The sequence below is a fragment of the Pholcus phalangioides genome, unplaced genomic scaffold (assembly GCF_987345545.1).
Source record: "Pholcus phalangioides strain wild (caught in Gottingen) unplaced genomic scaffold, Ppha-v1.0 ptg000011l_1, whole genome shotgun sequence".
In the NCBI taxonomy this organism is placed as follows: Eukaryota; Metazoa; Arthropoda; class Arachnida; order Araneae; family Pholcidae; genus Pholcus; species Pholcus phalangioides.
Genome location: NW_028301604.1, coordinates 49,401,319 through 49,421,299, shown reverse-complemented (window position 1 = coordinate 49,421,299; position 19,981 = coordinate 49,401,319). Strand labels below are relative to the sequence as shown.

The following is a 19,981-nucleotide window of genomic DNA, read 5'->3' as shown; positions in this document are numbered from 1 at the left end:
TTTATTTTTCTCACTCATCATTTTCATCAATGAAGGTAGAAAAAAATATTGAAATTTTTTTTAAAGTTTTTTCAGTGGTGGCTAAAAAAGCTAATAGAATGCTCGGTTTCATTTTAAAAGGTCTCTTCACGTTCTCCTCAAGTCATTCTTCTGCATTTCTGAGGCGTAGTTCATTCTGGACTGGAGTATGCTATAAGGTTTTGGAGACCATACCTACAGAGGGATGTAGACTTGGTTGAAGGAGTGCAGAGAAGAGCTACGGATGTCCTTGTTGGCACACAGGGTTAGAGTCATGAAGAGACTTCATTTTTTGAATATGTTTAGATTGGATGAACGCATGCGTCGGGGGATATGATTATTTAAAATTTTCAATGGGATGGACAAAATGGACCATGAGTCATTAATATATTGTCAATCAACTGCTCCGATAAGGGGACACCAGTATTGATTAGTAAGGGACAGTTCTAGGGTATGGTGTCACAGGGAATTTTTCTTTAATAGGGTTGTTAATAAATCGAATAGCTTACCCTCGGGGTAGTAAATTCTAGCACAATTGACACATTAAAAAAAAAAAAATGATGAACATGTTGGGGTAAATCGAGAAGTTATTCATTCTTAGATAAGACACCATAAATATTTTTTATGGGCATTGTGTTATAATCTATCATGTATATATAGTTTTTAGTTTTTATGATTGCATTTTTAATTGGGTTGCTGTATTTTGGAAATATATGACTTCTATATTTATATGGGCATCTTTTTCTCAGCCACCTCATTGGGCATTTTGCCTGTTGTGCCTCGTATTTGTACTTTTTCAAAAAATTTCAATTTAATTATGACATGAAGCTCAACTGTAGGTTCAAATGTGCTTTGAAATAGAAAAGGTTGAAAACCACTGAACTAGTAAAATCAACATTGCAGTTTTTTTTATTAATGAGTATGACAAAATTCGCTACAGCCAATTTTTCATATTCATTTGTACACACTGAGTGGTGGTTCTATTTTTTCCTCATAAACCAGATAATGAAAGGTTGTTCTAGCTTAGGTTTGAAGGTTAAAAAAATATTTTTTTCCTTTATCTACTCTACTCGCTCTTGGTGCCATCACAATTTCTATCAAACGATTAAAAATAATATGAATGATCAGTTCTCTGTTATAACAAAATTAAATTCATTGATTATTATACATAATTATTAATATATTAATAATACATTGCATCAACTTTTTGTTGATGTCATATTTCTTGAGAATCAAGAAGCCCATATGAATTTCAGACTGAATAATTGTAAGTCATAAAAAAATTTCCAGTTTAAAAAAATTTTTAAATACTTTTTCAGACAGTCAACTAATTCCAGTCACTACCGATATGAATTTAACTACTTCAAAAATATATATTTTTGATATCAGAATTTTCAAAATATATTCCATATATTATCACATAATCAGTAATTTGATTTATACTTCATATATTTTCATTATACCATTAAAACAATAATTTTTTTAATCCTTTGCGTTTTATTACAAATCACTCTACCTAGATATTTCTGAAGAAACAAACAGCTATTATAAAAGTATTATGTTATTTTTTTAAACAAATAAAGATTCCGAAATAACCATTCAATTTCAAATTTATATATTTTTTAAAACTACCAACACAGAATGATAAGTAATACATAAATATAAAGGGATGGTATCATCATCGATGAAGTCCTTTCAGTGAAGTAAAATGATGTCTATTTAGCAGAAAGCTTTCTGTGCTCTTGTGTTTGCATGATGTTAGTCGCTAACCACAGTTCAGCATAAATTTTGTAGAAGGTACAAAATTATTCTACTGGCGGCTCAGAGGCATGATCAGAATAAGGAGACTGGATGTCTTTGTAAATGAAAAAAAAGCCCAAGGTAACCAGGCGCATCTGATGAAAATGTTGAAATAATGAGAGAGACTTTTCTAGGCAGCTCAAAAAAAAAAAAAAAAATCCACACATTGCATCAGTCAAGAATTGGGATTTCTCAGCCTATTGTTTGGCATGTGTTGAGGAAACAAAATGTGTTACAAGCCATACAAATTGCATAAATTACAAGAAATGAAGCTTAGCGATCAGCTGAAATTAGTGAAATTCTACCTTTAAATGCAAGAAGATATGAAGGTGGACAATTTTTGCATCTGACTTTCATTTGAACATGTTCTGTAAAAATGTTCATATTGCTTTAACCTTACATGTGTGTCTAAACTCTGAAGGAAGTAATATTGAACATGAATAGGAAAAAAAATCCTATCTTATACATTGCCTTTTTATATTTATGTATTACTTAACATTGTGCATGTTTAATTTTGAAAAATACATAATTTTGAAATCTGATGATTTTTTCTGAATCACCTGGTATTTTTTCCCAGCATCTGGATTTTTGAGTAACAAACAGCAACTATTTAACACTTTGAGCAGTTTTTAAAATTTTCCTGATCCGCATTATAACTGCCACATTGAAAATAAAAGCATATTAAGAACCCGAGATATTTTGGGATGACCAAAATAAAGCAGATTAAAGTTTGTCAAGATATCTCAGGATTGCTGCTGTAAGGGTTAAGAGGTTATATAATCATCATATCTTCTAACCTAGACAATAATGAACCAAAATATAACTGAAAAGAAATTTAACTTCAAAATAAACCATCTGTCCAATGCAGAATCAAGTATAGCCTAAATAATGTTTTTCAAGCTTATAAAAGTACTAAACAGAAAACCATATTACCCGCAAATGTTCGAGTTGCAGGATTTATTACAGCCAGTCGTTTGGATGTACCAAAATCTGAGATTTTAACAACACCAGTATACGTATTTACAAGAACATTGTCACCTTTAATATCTCGATGAACTATCTTCTGGTCATGCTGAGGGAGTAAATAAAATAAAAATTACCACAAAATAAAACAAGAAAGTTACTAGTCAAAGTCATAAAGTAATTAATAAATTTCAAGTTGCTCAAAAAACCTACAATTTACAAATCACAGTATAAAAACTGAAAATGAATGTCAATCCTGATATAATCCATCTATTAAATTAAATAGTTTTTAATGTAAACTGAAATTTTGCTGTGAGAATGGAAGCTACAGTCATTAATCAATTGAAAAATTTCAATTTTCAACAAATAATTGTTCACCCAGTTATTTGTTTATAATTTTTCACATCATTTGATTCTATCATCATGAAAAAATATCTCTTGTGGTTTGCAGAAATAATCTTTGTATTTAAGAGCTACTTTTTTTTGCCACAAAATTATGTTTCATCACTTTCTGGTAAGTATATTTTGCATAAAAACACGACTCTCTTATGTTTTTTTTTAACTGTGAAGTTAACATTTTTTCAATGGCAAAATGTGAGACAGTTTGAATACTATGTTTACTGGCAAAAATCATTCTTAGTGACACTTGGCTCATTGGTGATATTGTCTGCTCTCAGTTCTAATATAAGGCTGTAACTACTCTTACAAAAATGGTTTATAGAGTGATATAGAACTCTATAAACCATTTTTGTAAAGGTATTTCTATAGAATTTGAGAATCACAAATGAGGACTTCATAGAGATTTAGTTCAATTAAATAAATAAATTTCAATTATGTTTCAAAATTTGAGCAAAATAATCGAGAATGGATGCCTCACGAAAATTCATTTCTATAAAAAGCTATAGAAAATTGCGCAAGTCATGAATATTCTAGACATTTTGTTATAATTATATAAATATTATTATTTTGTTATTATTCATTCACATTTGATTATAAAACATTTAATAAAAAATCCTTTTCATGAAAAATAAACTGTATTTTTAATATTCCAAGAAACATAAAAGGAATTTTCTAAAGGAATTTTTTATCTAGGTCAAACCCAGATTTAAAATTATAGACCACTATTTTTCTATGTTCGAGTTACTATATTAATTAATTAATAATCTTAATAATTAATAAGTTAATACTGGTTTATTGACCGATTAAAAAGTGGCTTTGACCTGGTAATGAATCCGAAATAAAAAAGTTTGGGAGCATTTTTTGAACTTTTATCATCTCACCTTGTCACACATGAGACCAATATTATCATTCAATACAAAAGTTGTGGAACTTTTTAGTTCATTTTAAACTTATTTTCTAACTCAAATTGTTGAAATTATTAGCAATTAAAAATATTTCACCACGTTTTGCTAGCTATTGTTTTCTAATCAACTTATTTGCTCGAATCTTTTTACTCTAATTTAAATTTACTCAAATGAGTGATGAGCGTTGAACCACGGCATATACATTGGAGTGGCACTTGCAGAGTGTGATGCAGCATCTGAACATTATATTGGCCCTCGCATAGAAAGAAGTTGGTTACCCCTGATATAAGGAAAATCTCCACCATCTCAGATAATAATTAAATAATTGTATCATTAATGTGAACCATCGGATCCATTGCCATGGCTTCTAGGGGTGTCCCGGCGAGATAAAGATATTGATTTTTGTGCCTCTTTTTGCGTTGAATTGGATCTTTTATAAGTGAAAACACACCATTTAACTATTATGGGGAGCAGCAGGTGAACCATGAACTGGGTAAAAGAGCCGTGGGTGACATAAAACTCATTTTCTATAAGACCTTGTTGTGCCTTCTTGGTGGCCCCGTAGCAGACTTCTATTTGGGGTAAGCAGAGGTCTGCCCAGACTTTTTCCAGTGTCTTGTTTTTGTGAAAAGTGTCATTAATTTTGTGAGAAATGAGTAATTTTGTGGGAAGTGGAATAATTTAGTTGATCTATCACAAAAAGAAATGAAATTTGAAAAATTTATGGATTCATCACTTTTTTTATTTCGTGAAGGGTTAATTTTTCAGATCCAGGATTCTGTGAAGGGTCTAGAAAATGGACCCAAATTTTGGCTGGACAGACCCCTGGTAATTGTAAATTTTCGTGGGCCCCCATTTGGCTCGGAGCCCTGGGACACTTTGTGCCTCAATATCAACAGCATAGTTACGTTCCTGATTTTCTATCATATTTATTGTTGAAAATGCAAGTTTTTTAATCCAAGAAATATACACAGGAAGAGAATCTTTTTTTTTCTCCCCAGTGAAGGGAGGGGCAAGTGAGAGGACGTGGTGAAATAGAAAGAACAGGTTTTTGAAGAGTTAATATGTCATAGTGTGTCATGGACGTATTTTCAATGATTGAAACTGCAGGATAGGAGGTGCATCAGCATAACTCTATCATACATTGATGAGGAAGCAATATTTGACAAAAGATTTCCCACCTGATATAATGTATTGGTTCACTGTCCACCATCTCAGATGCTCTAATGAAACAAATGTATCATCAATATGAACCAACAAATACAGTGATGTGTCATGTATAAACGGCCGAGTCTGGATATAGTGAAGTGGAACATGAAAAACATCTGTTGTTTCCGATATTCGTAAAAACCGATGAACCATAAATATTCGAGTCTAATTAGAAAGTTACTGCTCAACCTGTTCGCGATGATGAAAGAGGTGGTACTAAAACAGACTTAAAAATTTAAGAATATATAAAATGAAAATTATTTACGTATGTCACAAACATTAAAGATGTTCCTGTATGTAGCTTCTGCATAAAATATTATTACCCGTGTACTGCAAGTCAGTGGTTCTCAAATTGTGAGTCGCAGCTTCTAGAAGTGTCACCAGCCTTTATCAGAGGCGAGCTGTCTATATTGATGTGCAACTGTTCAGTGATTTGAAGTAGTACTTCAAGTATTCTGGGGAGCCGTGGGTAAACATTGATTGAGACAAGGGAGAGATGGAAGGCAAGATTTAAAAAATCATGGCTGTAAGTGGTCCATTGAATTGTTTTATCGATATTTCATGAATAGCGTTTACAAAGACTTTCTCTCAAACCCAGCACAACTCCGGTCTATCACCATGGGCAAGTTACTACCGAATGAGTTGTGCTGGGAAACTGAGTGCCTATTTAGTGTTGTGTCTGATTTTCCAGTGCTGTCATCAATATTTTAAATTGTGAGTGAAGCGTAATGATGGAATATTTGTACCGTTGTAAGCCTGTTACTCTCAGTGGTGAGACTTTTTAATGTGAGATCAACTCACATTCAGGGCTCAAAGTTGAAAACCAACTCCAGCCGACCAGCACTGTGCCGCATTGGTTTACAAAGACTGAGGAACTCCAACACAAATATATAGTTATGTCGATCCTTCTTCGAGTGGTTATGTGGGAATGAACAGAACCAGAGCGTTATCAAAAGCTAGAAATCACCATCTAACTATTGTGTTGACAGAACACACACGAAGCAGATTCTCGCAATAGTACGGTGGTACTTCAGAGATTCTGGATTTTTTTTCTTGAAATACAACTGTTGATTTTATGGAACTTAATCCATTGAAAAAAAAAAATCTATCCACCACTGTGGCTCCCCATGTGCCTGAGTGGCATGGTGGTAAGTTGCTTGTCTACCACCATGAAGGTTGCTGTCACGGTCCTGGGTTCGAACCCGAGGGAGAATATAGATAAGATATTTTTCCTAATGAGCTTGAGGCGACCACCATTAGACAGTGCCTTCATTTGCAACCTGTCTCATTACTGGCAGTAAATTGCAATATAACAATAGGACCAGAGTTAGTGTTTGGTGAAGCAGTGTAGCTCCCTAAAGAAAAACTTGGAAACAACCCTACCCCCTGAAATCTGCGGACTCCTAGATTGTCACCCATGAAATGTAACCTTCATTGCCCCATATAACCCCAATCTTGCTATAATCCATGTCTGTAAAACTTAAGAGCATCATGAGGCCCCAGACCTAGTGATGCTCTAGGGCCCCACTACCTGATTGCAAGTACCAGAATTATAAGGTTTAATTTACATAAATACTATGCTTTCGGAAATCATATACCATTTCATATATACTAACCAAATACTATAACTCAATTTCATATTTTCGTACCTCTATTGCTCACACAATCATCTTTCGAACAAGTCCCTACTTTGACATTAAAAGTCAGTAAATGCGAAAACTCCCCCCATGAGTGGTGACGTATTACTTGAAAATATGAACCCTTGTATCCCATACATATAATTATGTCCATTTGTTATAATGATATTTTCAACATTTAGAATTTCATTGCAGGTTCACTAGGACGGAATTGAATTCATTATAGCCAATAAGCATCCAACTGTTTGTTTGTTTTTGAGTCAGCTAGAGAAATTCAGATCTCTGATGTTTACATACGGTATTAAGATCTTTGTGGCTCCCATTGACTATGTACAACTCATTTTTTAATTTCTTCATGAAAAGTCACAAAGTATATATGTAAACTTCAGCAATTGAAACTGCAGTATAGAAAGCATCAACATTATTTTTTTTTCAAATATTGGACGAGGAGGCTAACTTTGATAAAAGAAAACTTGATAAAGAGTGACTTTTATCAATCTTGCCCATTACACTATCAAATTTATTTTATAAATGATCTTTGGCAAAGAAATCTTATAGTGTAATCCCAGCCTTAGAGTAGTTTTTTTTAATTCGGCAAAACATACAGTTGAAATAGATGCTCCAGTTTTTGGTGTTAAAGGGCCAAGTATATTAAGTGCACTAGATCACTTCAATATTATCTCTGGTTTTATAACTGATTATATGCATTGTGTTTGTTTGAGTTTTGTTAGGCAATTTTACCATGTCATGGTTTGTGAAATCTTCCACACGATGTTTTAATTTAACTGATCTGCAGAGATCAAACATAATGTGCTCTATTATGCAGCCTCTGTAATAAAATGTAAACCTAAGTAAATTCTTTTCAAAAAAATTTTACAACCACTGGTTACTACTTGTGGCCAGTATGCATTTTCATTTGAATAATTTTATAACAGAACAGCAGCTGAGCATTGTAGAGTACATGTTGACAAAGTTTGTAATTGATATTGATGAATTGTAGGGCCTCAGCATGTTTCTTATAATATTCATATGCTCTTACACTCCTAATTGCCCAAGAAACTGGGGTATGTTGTGGAATTATTTCAATTTCGTGTTTGAAAATTATAATGGTATTTTAAAAATATTTGCATATGGTTCTCAGAAGGTTGCACATCAAATTGCTCAACATTTTTTAACATACCAATTCATTAGAGAAATACATTTTCATCTAATATTTTTTTTTCATTGAGGGCAGCAGAAGTATTTGAAAATTTAAATCACAAGTTAAATTTGAACAATGCATTAAAATATAAGAATTTGGTAATTGGTAAATCATGGATTTTAAGGGACAATAGTGTACTGCATCATTTTGCAAAGGATAATATTGTGACCATTGCAGGGTCCCTTGAAAGAGATTGATAATTTTTTATAAACGTTTTCATATTATCAGAATATTGTTTGTGTAAATTTTTTTCTACTCCTCGCTTGGTATTTGCATATTTGCAAAAATTTTTAATTTATATTTTTAAAAAAAAATGTTTTATCGTCTCTATGTAAGAGCATCTGCTGTGATGCAGACAGTTTCCAAAAATTATTCCCTATTTACATGAAAGCATAAAGATTTCAATAGTGATTAAATTTGTACGTATATGTCTTGTTATTATTGTCATATTCATGTGTTTGTTCAAAGGTAAAAATATATGTGACACGTCGTATAAACGAGGTTCCATTATTTGAGCCTGAGACCCCCCCCCCCCGCCCAACATTTTTATTAAGTTTACGCCTATGATCGTATCCCATAATTTTTTTATTCACAGCCTTCCAAATTTCCAGATTTATTTCTGAACATTAAAACAGTGTGGCTATTGAGTTGTTTTTTACAGTAAACTGAATATAAAGAAATGTCTTCTAATGATTTTTTTGTTATAAATTAAAAATCACAAATTTATGAAACCATTTACATATTTAACACTAAAAATATGTATATTACATTTACTTTCTTTAAATTAATGTTGGTTTGGATGTGTTTTAAGGAGTGGAGTTTACATATGCTTTTTACAAACAAGTCACACATACATATTATTGAATTCTTGAGAGAGATATTACAAAGAAATGGACTGCCATAAATTTTCATCTCTCACATTTTAATTTTCTCGCCATCATTCAATCTATTTCTTTATAACTTCAGTCTTTAACAGTTAACTCTTTGCCTACCAGAGGGGTGAAAATCTGTGTACCCTGTAATCTTGGAGAGCTTCTTCGAGACAGATTCCTTACCCCCATAATTTTTTCTCCAATTCTTCCACTGCATTGTAGATCCTTTTCGACAATAACCAGATTATTGTTAGGAAGCAAAGGATATGACACCTCCCTCATCTTTGACCAAACAGTGTGACAGAGTATTTTTGGGAAAGAAGATGTTGTCTTTCTTTACATAGTTAGTTATCTGTGATGCAAAGTTTTGGCTACTTATCCTGTTTGCCATCGCCAACTTTGCCAAATTTATTTTTTATCGGTAATTTTTATATTTTCTGTCATCCAGGAATTATGAAGAAAGAAATTGGGATAGTCTTTTGTTTTCATCACAACTTTTCACTTTTTTTTCTTCTTTTTTTGCGATGCGTTCGGATGTGTGTGTTCAAATCTTTTTCAATCTCAATCTGTTCATTTCAACTCAGATCATTATCGTAACGATTGTTTAGTAAAAATCTCCATCTGGGTACACAATTTTTATTAGCATCACCATAGGAAAAATTTTAATGAAAAATAATTTTCTTTTTTTCCCATTAGCCACATTCTAGGCATGTACCACTGACTCAGACTAAAATTTTATGCAAACGTTTATTTATTTATTTTACTCTATGCGATGTCTAAAGAAAGCCGTTTTACATACTTTACAAGAGCAAACTTGAAAAGAATTACAGAAATCTATAAATATATTATTAACCGTGTCATGAAAATGAACGACATACAATACATGCTGCACTAATAATATATACGTTACGGTAAATGAGATAGAATGGTAATTATCCATGATTGCCGGTTCTTATGCATACTCACTAATTTTCTTGGTAACTTTGAAAAGTTTCATTGCATTCATCACTTTTACCGGTGATTATGCGTGATTTCCGAATGCCGTTAGTAAGTTTTTGATAAATATATGGAATAAATCACATGAATATATTGTTTTCATTAACCACTTTTTCCAGTACGTGATGCATACAGCACACAAATTTTATCATTAAAAATAAAGCTAAAATGAATGTGTGAAGAAAACAGAAAAATAAATTTCTCTTGCCAGTCTTGTGTTACAGGTGGCTTTCTTCATTTTTATCAACATAAGCAAACATAACCAATATTACCAATCGAATCAATCGTTCTAGACTAAAGTTCATGAATAATGTCCGGAAAATTTAAATAATTGATTTACGGTTCATCATGTTCAACAATAACAGCTGGGGGTTATACATCACAGGTAAATGTTATAAATTCGCAAAATATATCAAATTTACCAAAATTGTCGGTGATTACGCTAATAACCAGATTTATCACATTTACCGTAACATATATAGGTCGTATTACAGTATTTGCAATACATACAGTACGCATTTTTTATAAGCAGAAAAAAGGATAAAAAAAATATAGAAAGAGCGTATACAGTGACGATGCAGAAGCCGAAACATTTTGTTCAGATATCAAATTTTCCCAAATAAATGAAAAAAATATTTAACGAAAAATAACTACATATTGAGTACTGAGCGGGATGCCAACGTCTATTCAACAATACCTGCATATCTTTAGGGCCGGGACAGGGGGTGTACCAAGTCGAAGGTTTTCTTGCATAGCCCCTAAGGTATTTTAGGTAAACATTTTTCACACTGAAAAAACCAGCTTTATTATAATAAAAACATGAATGATGTAACGTTCAACTTCATTAGGAATATAACTTACGAAACCGTTTCAATGAATGTATTATAAGCAGGTATAATGATGCATACTCTCAAAGGGGGTTCTCAAACTTTTTTCACTCGCGACACCCCCTTTCTCTAATCAACGCTTATCCGCGGCTCCCTTGGTTAAAAAAAAAACCAATGTAATGAAATCACAAAATTGTTTGTCATCCTTAGATTCTAAATCAGCAATATACATTTACAAAATTTTAGGCATCAATACTAATTTTCTAATCGCCATGGCGACCTGGTGCCTTGGATTTGTCAAGCCATGATATACAGTATATATATCCGCGTGTGTTGTATATTTGTATTTCAGAAATAAGTGAAAAAAAACTTACTTGTAAGTGTTTTTTTTTCTTTCTTCAATCTTTGAAACAACTTTGACACAAACAAATATGACAGATTTCGCACTCCCATGAGCTTTCCACTGCTCTTCCAGATGGAGTGCGTATCTTCTTGGTTCTACATTTCAAGCATGTTCTCTTTCTTCCATCAATTTTCACTCGTATATGTGAGTGAGCTGGGGTCAAAGAGTGGAAAGTTTGTTTTTGGCAACAGAAATTTTGAGAAAGTTCATTTATGAGTTCTAGTCTGAAAGCTTTCAAGGTTTTGGGATATTTCGTCATTGGGTAGTTCGTGACCGTGTATATGATGAAGGCATTGTTTATGGCCAGATCAAGCATGAACCTGAACATGTACAGCCACCATTTCATAGACTTGCGCTCGACGCTGTAATATTTTCTTTTCTGATCCGCAAGATCTACTCCTCCCATGTATTTATTGTAGCGAGCAATGGATGCCGGGCAACTGACGTCTATAACTTTCGCGCCTTGCCTTCTCTTCACCTGGAGAATCTCGCTCTTGGTGTGGGTTGAAAGAACCGATATTTGTTTTTTGTCCAACCATGTACTACACAAGAGATTTTTTACCTCTTGACATTGATGAACATGAATTTCCTCCTTTTCTTTCAATATTAATGCTTTAAGTTGTGGTGGCATGCATTTCCGATTAGCCAAAGCTGTTCCACAAGCATAATGATCAAGAGAAAGAATGTCTCGCATCAAGGTGACACTGGAAAAAAAACAGTCAAAATAGAACACATGATGGATGGTGTTGAGTTTTTTAACTAATTTCATTACAACATCATAGCCTAGACCTTTTCCGGATCAAACAGTTTTGTCGTTTTTGCCGCAGTACATTTCAAAGTCATGAACGTAACCCAGGTACGAAGAGCAAAGTATCCACATTTTGATGCCCTGTTTTGCAGGTTTCAAAGGCATATACTGTATTATGCCCAATCTCCCTTTAAATTTTACCATAGCTTCATCAATAGCCAAGTCTCGATATGGCGAAAAGTTCATGAAATTTTTTTTCAAATCTGAAGTGAAGGGTTCCAATTTACTCATCTTATCTCCATCGATTTCGTCTCCAACGTTTGACAAATGAAAATAGCGGAGCAACTGCTGAAACCGATTCTTTGTCATTATGGACTTCACTTTGGTGTTTCCCAAAATTGGATTTTCAGACCAATAATCTGCTATTTCGGGAAGCTTCATTAATCCCATTATCAGCATAATAGAGATAAAAGACCATATCTCTTCAATCGAATCGATGGGATTCCAATGTTCCGACTTTTCTCTTGATGCTGCATAAGAATTAGTATTCCTTCGAACCGTCTCACACATTTCATTCGAAAATATGAGTTTGAAAAAAATCAAGAACTCTAGTTCCACATTCCAAATCATTTTGTGGGCCTGGGATTCCCTCATATTCTTTCATCTTGATCGCCTCATTGGCTATGCTACATGACCAAGTAGTAGTTGCAGCTACGTTCTGTAGTTCATTAGTCGATTTATCATTGCGATCATCTCTTGAAACGTTCAAAACGAAGGAATCATCATTGCGATGATCAGATATGGCTGACAACTCCAACTCTGAGTTTTCGGAACTGTCATCCGAAAGATTTGATTTTTCTTCATCTTCGAAAAGAATTCGTCTGATGTCCTCATCAACCAATGTCCCTCGACTAGGTCTCAGCATTTTGGAACAACAGAAATCGAAATAAAATTGTCAATCGAAAAAATTTTATAAATGTGAGAGACAAAATAGTTTACGACCTATTCGTGTTTTGAAACAAACAGAATGTGTACCGTATGCTGAATACAAGACGAGGAAAAAGGAAAGAAAGGTAAAGCTTAAAAAAATAATCCCTAAAACCAATCATATACAATGTGTTTATCACAATGAAACTCAATACCAGATAGGTTGGCAGTCAGAAAAAGTGTCTGGAAAAATGCACGAGAAATAAAGGGAGATTTTCTATTCAACACTTTTACATTCCCTAACAGAGTACTGTACTTATAAAGATCTGCAGATTATCTAGAAAAACCTAGCCTTTTTTCAGAACTACTTAGAACTTATTCGAGAGAGTCACAAGATGTTTTTCTCGCAAGTAAAATATATTGTGTATTATGTTTATCCTAGTTGGACTAAAGAGGCATGTGTACGTTCCCAAAGAGCAGCAGTTTTCTGCCCCCCATCTAACAATCAATTTAAAAAAAATCCTCACTTTGAAAGGATTTGTAATAATTGTGTTTTCAGAAAAAGACCTCCCTAATCGCTGTAGGAAATTGTTCAAATCATGTTGAAGCCTATCAGTTGACCTTATCTGAAGTCTTTCTTCTTTCAAAATTGACCATGGCTCTTCACAAGGGTGGGGTTGGCAGAGCTACAGTCCGGAATAATTCTTAAAAACTTTTTCACACTATAAATTATTTATACAGGGCCCCGAGCCCATGAAAAATCTGGGCTGGGGCTCACAAAAGATCCCATCCTAGAAACCTTGCTGCTGTTGGGGGGGGGGGCATGAATATAACTCTGTTAACAAATCATCGATTCTACCCTGGGTTCGTGTTTTTTGCAGTCGAAAATTTGCCTTCTGGGCAGCTGCCATTTCTCCCCCCCCCCCAGTTACAGCTAGTGCCGCTGATATACCTAAATGTTTACAATGAATGATCTTGATATCTAGCCTCTCGTTACTATAATCAATTCAAATGTCTCATTTTTGCTGGTTCACATCATAATTTGCCACCGAAACTCGGTAGATATCACTTGTGATTACTACAACTGACTCATTATCGACCGATATGCCTCACAATGGCATACCATTTAGGGTAGCTAATACATCTTGGTCCAGGAGTGGCCGTTGCACTTTATTTTCACTTGAGTCTTCGATTTATGTAATATTAATCACGGTGCACTTTATGTAATACTGGTCGTTTGAATAAATTTTGGTTTTGCCTTAGATGCCCGGGTGCCGAAGTTCTTACGTTGCTTCTTACGACAGAGCCTGGATGTTTTGCGGTTCATCCAGTTCCTTCATCCTGGTCCACGGCAATCCCACAAGAATTTTATTTTTCGGCCCACTACTAAAAAGAAAAAAAAAATTCCCATTGTTTTTTCTACGAACGGTTATGACTCCCGCCATGCTGAGTCGTGTCCCCTTACTTCAAAGTGACCCAGGGCCGTCTTAAGAGCATCATGGGTCCCCGGGCCAAGTGATGTTTTTGAGGCTCTATCTGGAAAATTCTCGAAAATTTCAACCACTTCTCATTTTCGCGAGGCCCCTCTCCTCTTGGGGTGCCCAGGTGGGCCCATGCGTTAAGACGGGACTGAAGTGACCCACCAGTTTAAATTTCTTATAAAATGGCCTGCAATGCAGTCTAGATTCCAGACTGTGAAGCTGGACTGGAAGAGATCTCGGCATCGGTATAATATCGGCGTGTACATGACTCTGTGTCTATTTATTCATTCAGCTAAATGCATGGCCGTTAGAAAAGCAACATGAGCCAGAGCGAAGTAATATTCAGGGGGCGGGGGGCCCTACCTAGCTAGAAGTATCTATGTGTGCTAAGAATTTCATTCTCGCTCATCAAAATCAATAGTATTACACGTAGCCTCATGGGCCAAATAAAAGTTTACGCCTATTGTTCCACGTCACATTACCATGAGAACACCTTCCTCTACACACTAGAACTTTTTGTGAGGGAGGAAACTTGAGTTTGCCGCCCATCGCTATTTTACCAGTTTCACAAAAAAATTTTGCATTATAAATTAGAAATCTGTGTGCTCGCCTCCTTCCCCCAGCAACTGCACTTTGCCTCTCCCTAATTCATGTCTTGTTCATGTTGAAACAAGTGCCTCGATTTTTAGCGTTCGCTTTCAAAAAAGCATTAGCTGGACTGATCCGTATCTGTTATATGTTAGCCCAAAAATCGTGAAAAAAATATTTTTTGCCAAAAAATTCATTCAACGAATTCCACGTTAGAGAGCTAGAAAGAAATTATGTTTGGAAGGGGACCACTTACACTTCAGGGAGGGGACCAAAGTGGTTGAACAGTAGATTTGACCATTCCCCCCCCTCCCCCTTTATTTTAGTCATTTTCTCACATTTTGAAAGGGGAGCAGAAGCTCAAGTCCTAACCAACTCTCGGTGCGGCCTTGCTAAGATACCAATGTGTTTATAAGGCCTGTACGTTTTAAGACCTTTACATTACCTGACTTATCAGTACTCAGAGAATTAAATGACAGGAGATCAGGTGATTGTTTTTGCTGCCACCAAGTCGGGCCATTGGATTTTTGTCGTCTATGAACTAACCAAGTCCAGCCTCCACACAACAAACTCAGTGGCAAAAAAGTATTCGTTTTACGAATATTTCAAGTCCTCATAATAAGAAAAAAATTTGGCTCCTAGAAGAGAACTTTTTTTCTGTCGGAGGGAGGGGATGAATTTTTAGTCCTCCCACGTGTGAATATTTTCTACGCCTTGTTTTTGACACAAACGGAATGAGAGCTATAAAACCCGAAAGAAGTCCAAACATATGGACACAAAACAAGGGCTAAACCCATATAAGAGAGTGAGAGAGTCACTACCAAAACATAGCTATTGTAAGCGTCAATGTATTGAACTAGTACGTGTCAAGCCAATTTTTCTTGGAACTGGCGTTTACAAAAGCTCTTATTAATGTTCTCTTGCGCCTATTGTCCCTTTTTTTAAAAAAAGAATTCTTCAAACCTGCCTGTCAAGTGGATCAGAGGCTGAAAATGAGGAAAAAAGACAAGGAGTGGTGTTTATCGTATCTCTCTTTCTCTATTACCGTGGCCTTGCCGCTAATTCTAAGCTCAGCTGGTTGTTGGAGCCAGCGTTTTGCACTAAATCCGTAAAAATAATGTTTTTTTTCCTTTCACGTTTCACTTTTTTTGGGAGAACTTATTTTATTGGTGCGCATATGTTTTCTAAAAAAAACACAAACTGCAAAAAAAGGTTACAGAGAGCTCTTACTGCAGTAGTTATAGAAATCATTTAAAATCAATAACAACAGTTATGCGCAAATTCAATAATATTTTTGTTCTCTTTCTTCGGCATTCATTCCTTCAGAATCTAATGGGATCTATAAACAGTGTAACCTTGATATAACGATATTCTTTGAACAAAGAAAAAATATTGTAGAGGGATTATCGTTATATCGAGAGGCAGCGATTTAACATTAGAGTATAGACATTTGTAAACAAGACATGAAAAAAAAAAATCGTTGTAGAGAGATTTATCGTTATCGAGTGTCGTTGTAGCGAGGTTTCACTGTAGTACATCTAAATATAGGCATATATCTAGTGTTTCATAAAAAAAAAATTTCCGATAAGAATAAAATTCTGTCAATTCTAGGGCACTAGCAACTAAGATATGAAACATAATCACAAGACTATAATATCAAAAAAAAAGTTTTGATGCCTCGTGAAATTATAACAACATCTAGACTATGTAACGCGATGAAACAAAAACTCAAATTACCATTTTTAATGACCCCGCAACAATTACAGCAAATGAAATTTTATTTTATTATACCAAAAGAGAAATGCGTACACTATATTGTGTTATTTCTCATTAAGATATTAGACCCAATGATTAAATGAAGATTTCTCATAATATATAAGGTTGTGTATAATAACACCTTATATGTAAGGTTGTGTTCAGTTTGCAAGTTATTGGAGTGCATAGGGCCGAAGGAAGCTTCGATTGATATAAATTTTCTTTGAATTCTTTCTTCTGTTGCTCTTTTTTGCACTACACAATAATGGTTAATAATAACAAAAAAAAAACAATTAAGATTTCTTGATGTATTAAATTAAATTTTTTTTTTCTATTGTACTGCAAAATAAATTCTTCGTCAACATTCTGTCACTGTGTCCCGCCCATGGAATAAAAGCGCGTAAACTGCTTATCCCCCCCCTCCACTTGTGCCGGCTCGGCCGGATCTGGTAGTCTGCATGACGGGCCAGATGAGCCGGATATAGTAGGGAAAGAGTTAAAAGATTGAAATTATTTCCTTCAATTAAAATTTTGCCATTTGGTGTAGTAATGAACAGATTGTAAGTATAAATTTCAGTGTAATAGAGAATAATTATAGGCATTATTCACCTACCTTCTGAATAAGAATTTCGTTTTTCATTTAATAAACAGTATATAAAAGTATCTGCTTCAAATAAAAGTTTTATTGCAATAAATTAATGCACCATGTGTCTTAGAATGTGTAATATAGACCACATTCTATCATTAAAGTGGGGATGTCTTTCAATGAAATTTTGTATCCACAAATTCTATATGAATCTGAATTTGTATATTTATATAAGTTTTTATATTACAAAGTCTATAGCAGAGTGTTTTTCAACCACTGGGCCGTGAGTGATAAAGTTTCTATAGAAAAATAAGACATAATTCTGAAGAAATAGACTTCTGTCTCTATGGAGTTTCCATATAAAACACATTACATTTATATTCGGAATTCAATAAAATTTATAAGAATTTATAGAACAGTTTCAGAAAAATAAGCCATAATTCTAAAGAATTCTATGACTTTTTTTTATAGTTTCTATAGGAATCTATAAAAGTTTCTATATAAAACAGGTCATATTTCTAAAGAATTCTATAGGGCTTTTCTATAGAGTTCTTATAGAATTCTATATATATATATATATATATAGGGTTTTTCTATAGGAAACCTCTATAGAGAGCAAGACCGTAGTGGGGGGGAGGACTTGGTGGTCTGGTCCCCACCCGAAATGAGGGAAAATGACCGAAGAAAGGGAAGATGGCCAAATCTATCGTTCTATCACTTTGCCCCCCCCCGAATGAAATTTCTGGCTACGGGCCTGATAGAGAAGTTCTATAGAACAGTTTCTTTAGAAAAATGGGTCATAATTATAAAGAATTATATAAGACTTTTCTATAGATTTCTATACGGGTTTTCTATAGAAACCTCTATAGAGCTTCTATAAGAATCTATAGAACAGTTTCTTTTTAGAAAACACGGCCATAATTCTAAATAATTCTATAGAGCCTTTTTTATAAATTTTTTTATAGAATTCTATAGAACTTTTTTGTAAGGGCAACTATGGCAACTAGGGCCCTGAGCTTCTGAATGGGACACCCCAGAAAAATATACACTTATTTTGTATAATACTAACCCGTTCAAGGGGCCTCCAAGAAAAAGTTTGCCTCTGGGACCCGAGATGGCACACCACGACCCTAGTTGTCATAAAACCCCATTTCATTCTGTCCAACCAATTTTCATGGCCAGTTCTATCACATTCTCATACTTTGAAACGAAGAGGTCACAAAGTATGACTGATTTGACTGAGAGGTAAATTTTAAGACTTTTGGTAAGGTTTTCTTAACTTTTAGTTGACCTTTTCTTATCTGGAAAAATAAGGTTTGATGGACTGTTCCCTTATAGAAAAGAATAAACAGAAAATTTCTCAAGTATTAATTCATTTGTAACTTTGTTCATGTATGAAGCACCATGGTCATTTCATGCTTACAAAGGCCAACTAAATCAATACCTACAGTTTGTAACAGGAGGTGCTGCCAGCATGCATGCTTAAAAATTGAAGTGAGGAACTAACAATGGGTGAGTATTTATGAAACATTTTTTTTAAATTTTGTGGGTAGGATTTCTGATGGCTCCTTATTAGTTATAGCAATTTAACTAATAAGAAAAAATATGTTGTCAAATGGGAGAAAAGGCAAGCTGAATCAACATGTTACTTGGAGACATTGTTGAATTAACACTTCTTATTTGGTGAATTCAATTGTATATTTATTTGCCAAATGAAACAATTTGTCATGATTTGTGCAATAGTTATAGGGCTGTGGTGAGATTTTTGAACCGCAAAACAGTTAGCACTTGTACAAGTATCTCAAGGTGTATGCAGGTCCATCTTAAGAGCATCATGGGCCCCCGGGCCAAGTCATTTTTCTGAGACCCTACAAGGCAATGTCTCGAAAATTTCAATCAGATCTCATTTTTGTGAAGCCCCTCTTATCTTGAGGCCCCCGTGCCGTGCCCAGGTGGGCCCATGAATTAAGACAACACTGGGTGTATGTATCTAAAAGGTGTGTGAATCACAGAAATCCAACTTCATCGGACACCTTTGTGTTATAGTCAAAGTGCAGTCAGAATGTGAGAAAATGACAGAAAAAGATGCCTAAATCTATGTTCTATCACTTGGGTCCCCCCCCCCCAAACGAAATTTCTGGCTACGCGCCTGCTTCCACACACAGACAAAACAGATCGGCTCCGAGTTTGTCTTCTCTCACATGCGTATACAAATTCATTGTTACGGTAAAGATCAATGCAATCTTATAAAAATAACAATGAAAATTAGTAAAACACCACAAAAAACTCAAAGACCCAATTTTTTCAAACCGATTTCTGTAGTATTGAGTGTGTCGTAGCTCTGTGGTTCATTGTGGCCATCCGTAGAAACTACAGACAATCTGTAGCAGTTGGTAACTGTGTATGTCCCAAAACCTGATCAGATTCTGTTCTCATCGGGATATGCTTTGAATCATGGTCTCATTGAGGTTGCTACACAAAGCACAAGAGAGTTCAGAAATGGAAAACAGGCTGTTGCCATTAGAATTTGTCAACTCAATGGTGTGTACAAGCTTTTGATGCATGTTATACTTTCTAAAGCTTGTCTTCCTGTGAAAAATTCTGACATTGGTAAAACAAAGCTTGAGAAATCTGAATGCATGCAACATATTCTGGATCAAAATTAT

General features: G+C 34.5%; 1 protein-coding gene across 4 annotated transcripts in view; it reads right to left on the bottom strand.

Moving 5' to 3' along the window:
* Nucleotides 1-19,981, bottom strand: part of Ask1 (apoptotic signal-regulating kinase 1) — a 606,402-nt gene that overhangs the window by 255,971 nt on the left and 330,450 nt on the right. For all 4 annotated transcript variants that reach the window (XM_089239611.1, XM_089239614.1, XM_089239612.1 and 1 more), the window contains one exon: nucleotides 2,752-2,890. In XM_089239611.1, coding sequence (XP_089095737.1) covers nucleotides 2,752-2,890 — 139 coding nt within the window. The remainder of the gene's footprint in view (nucleotides 1-2,751; nucleotides 2,891-19,981) is intronic.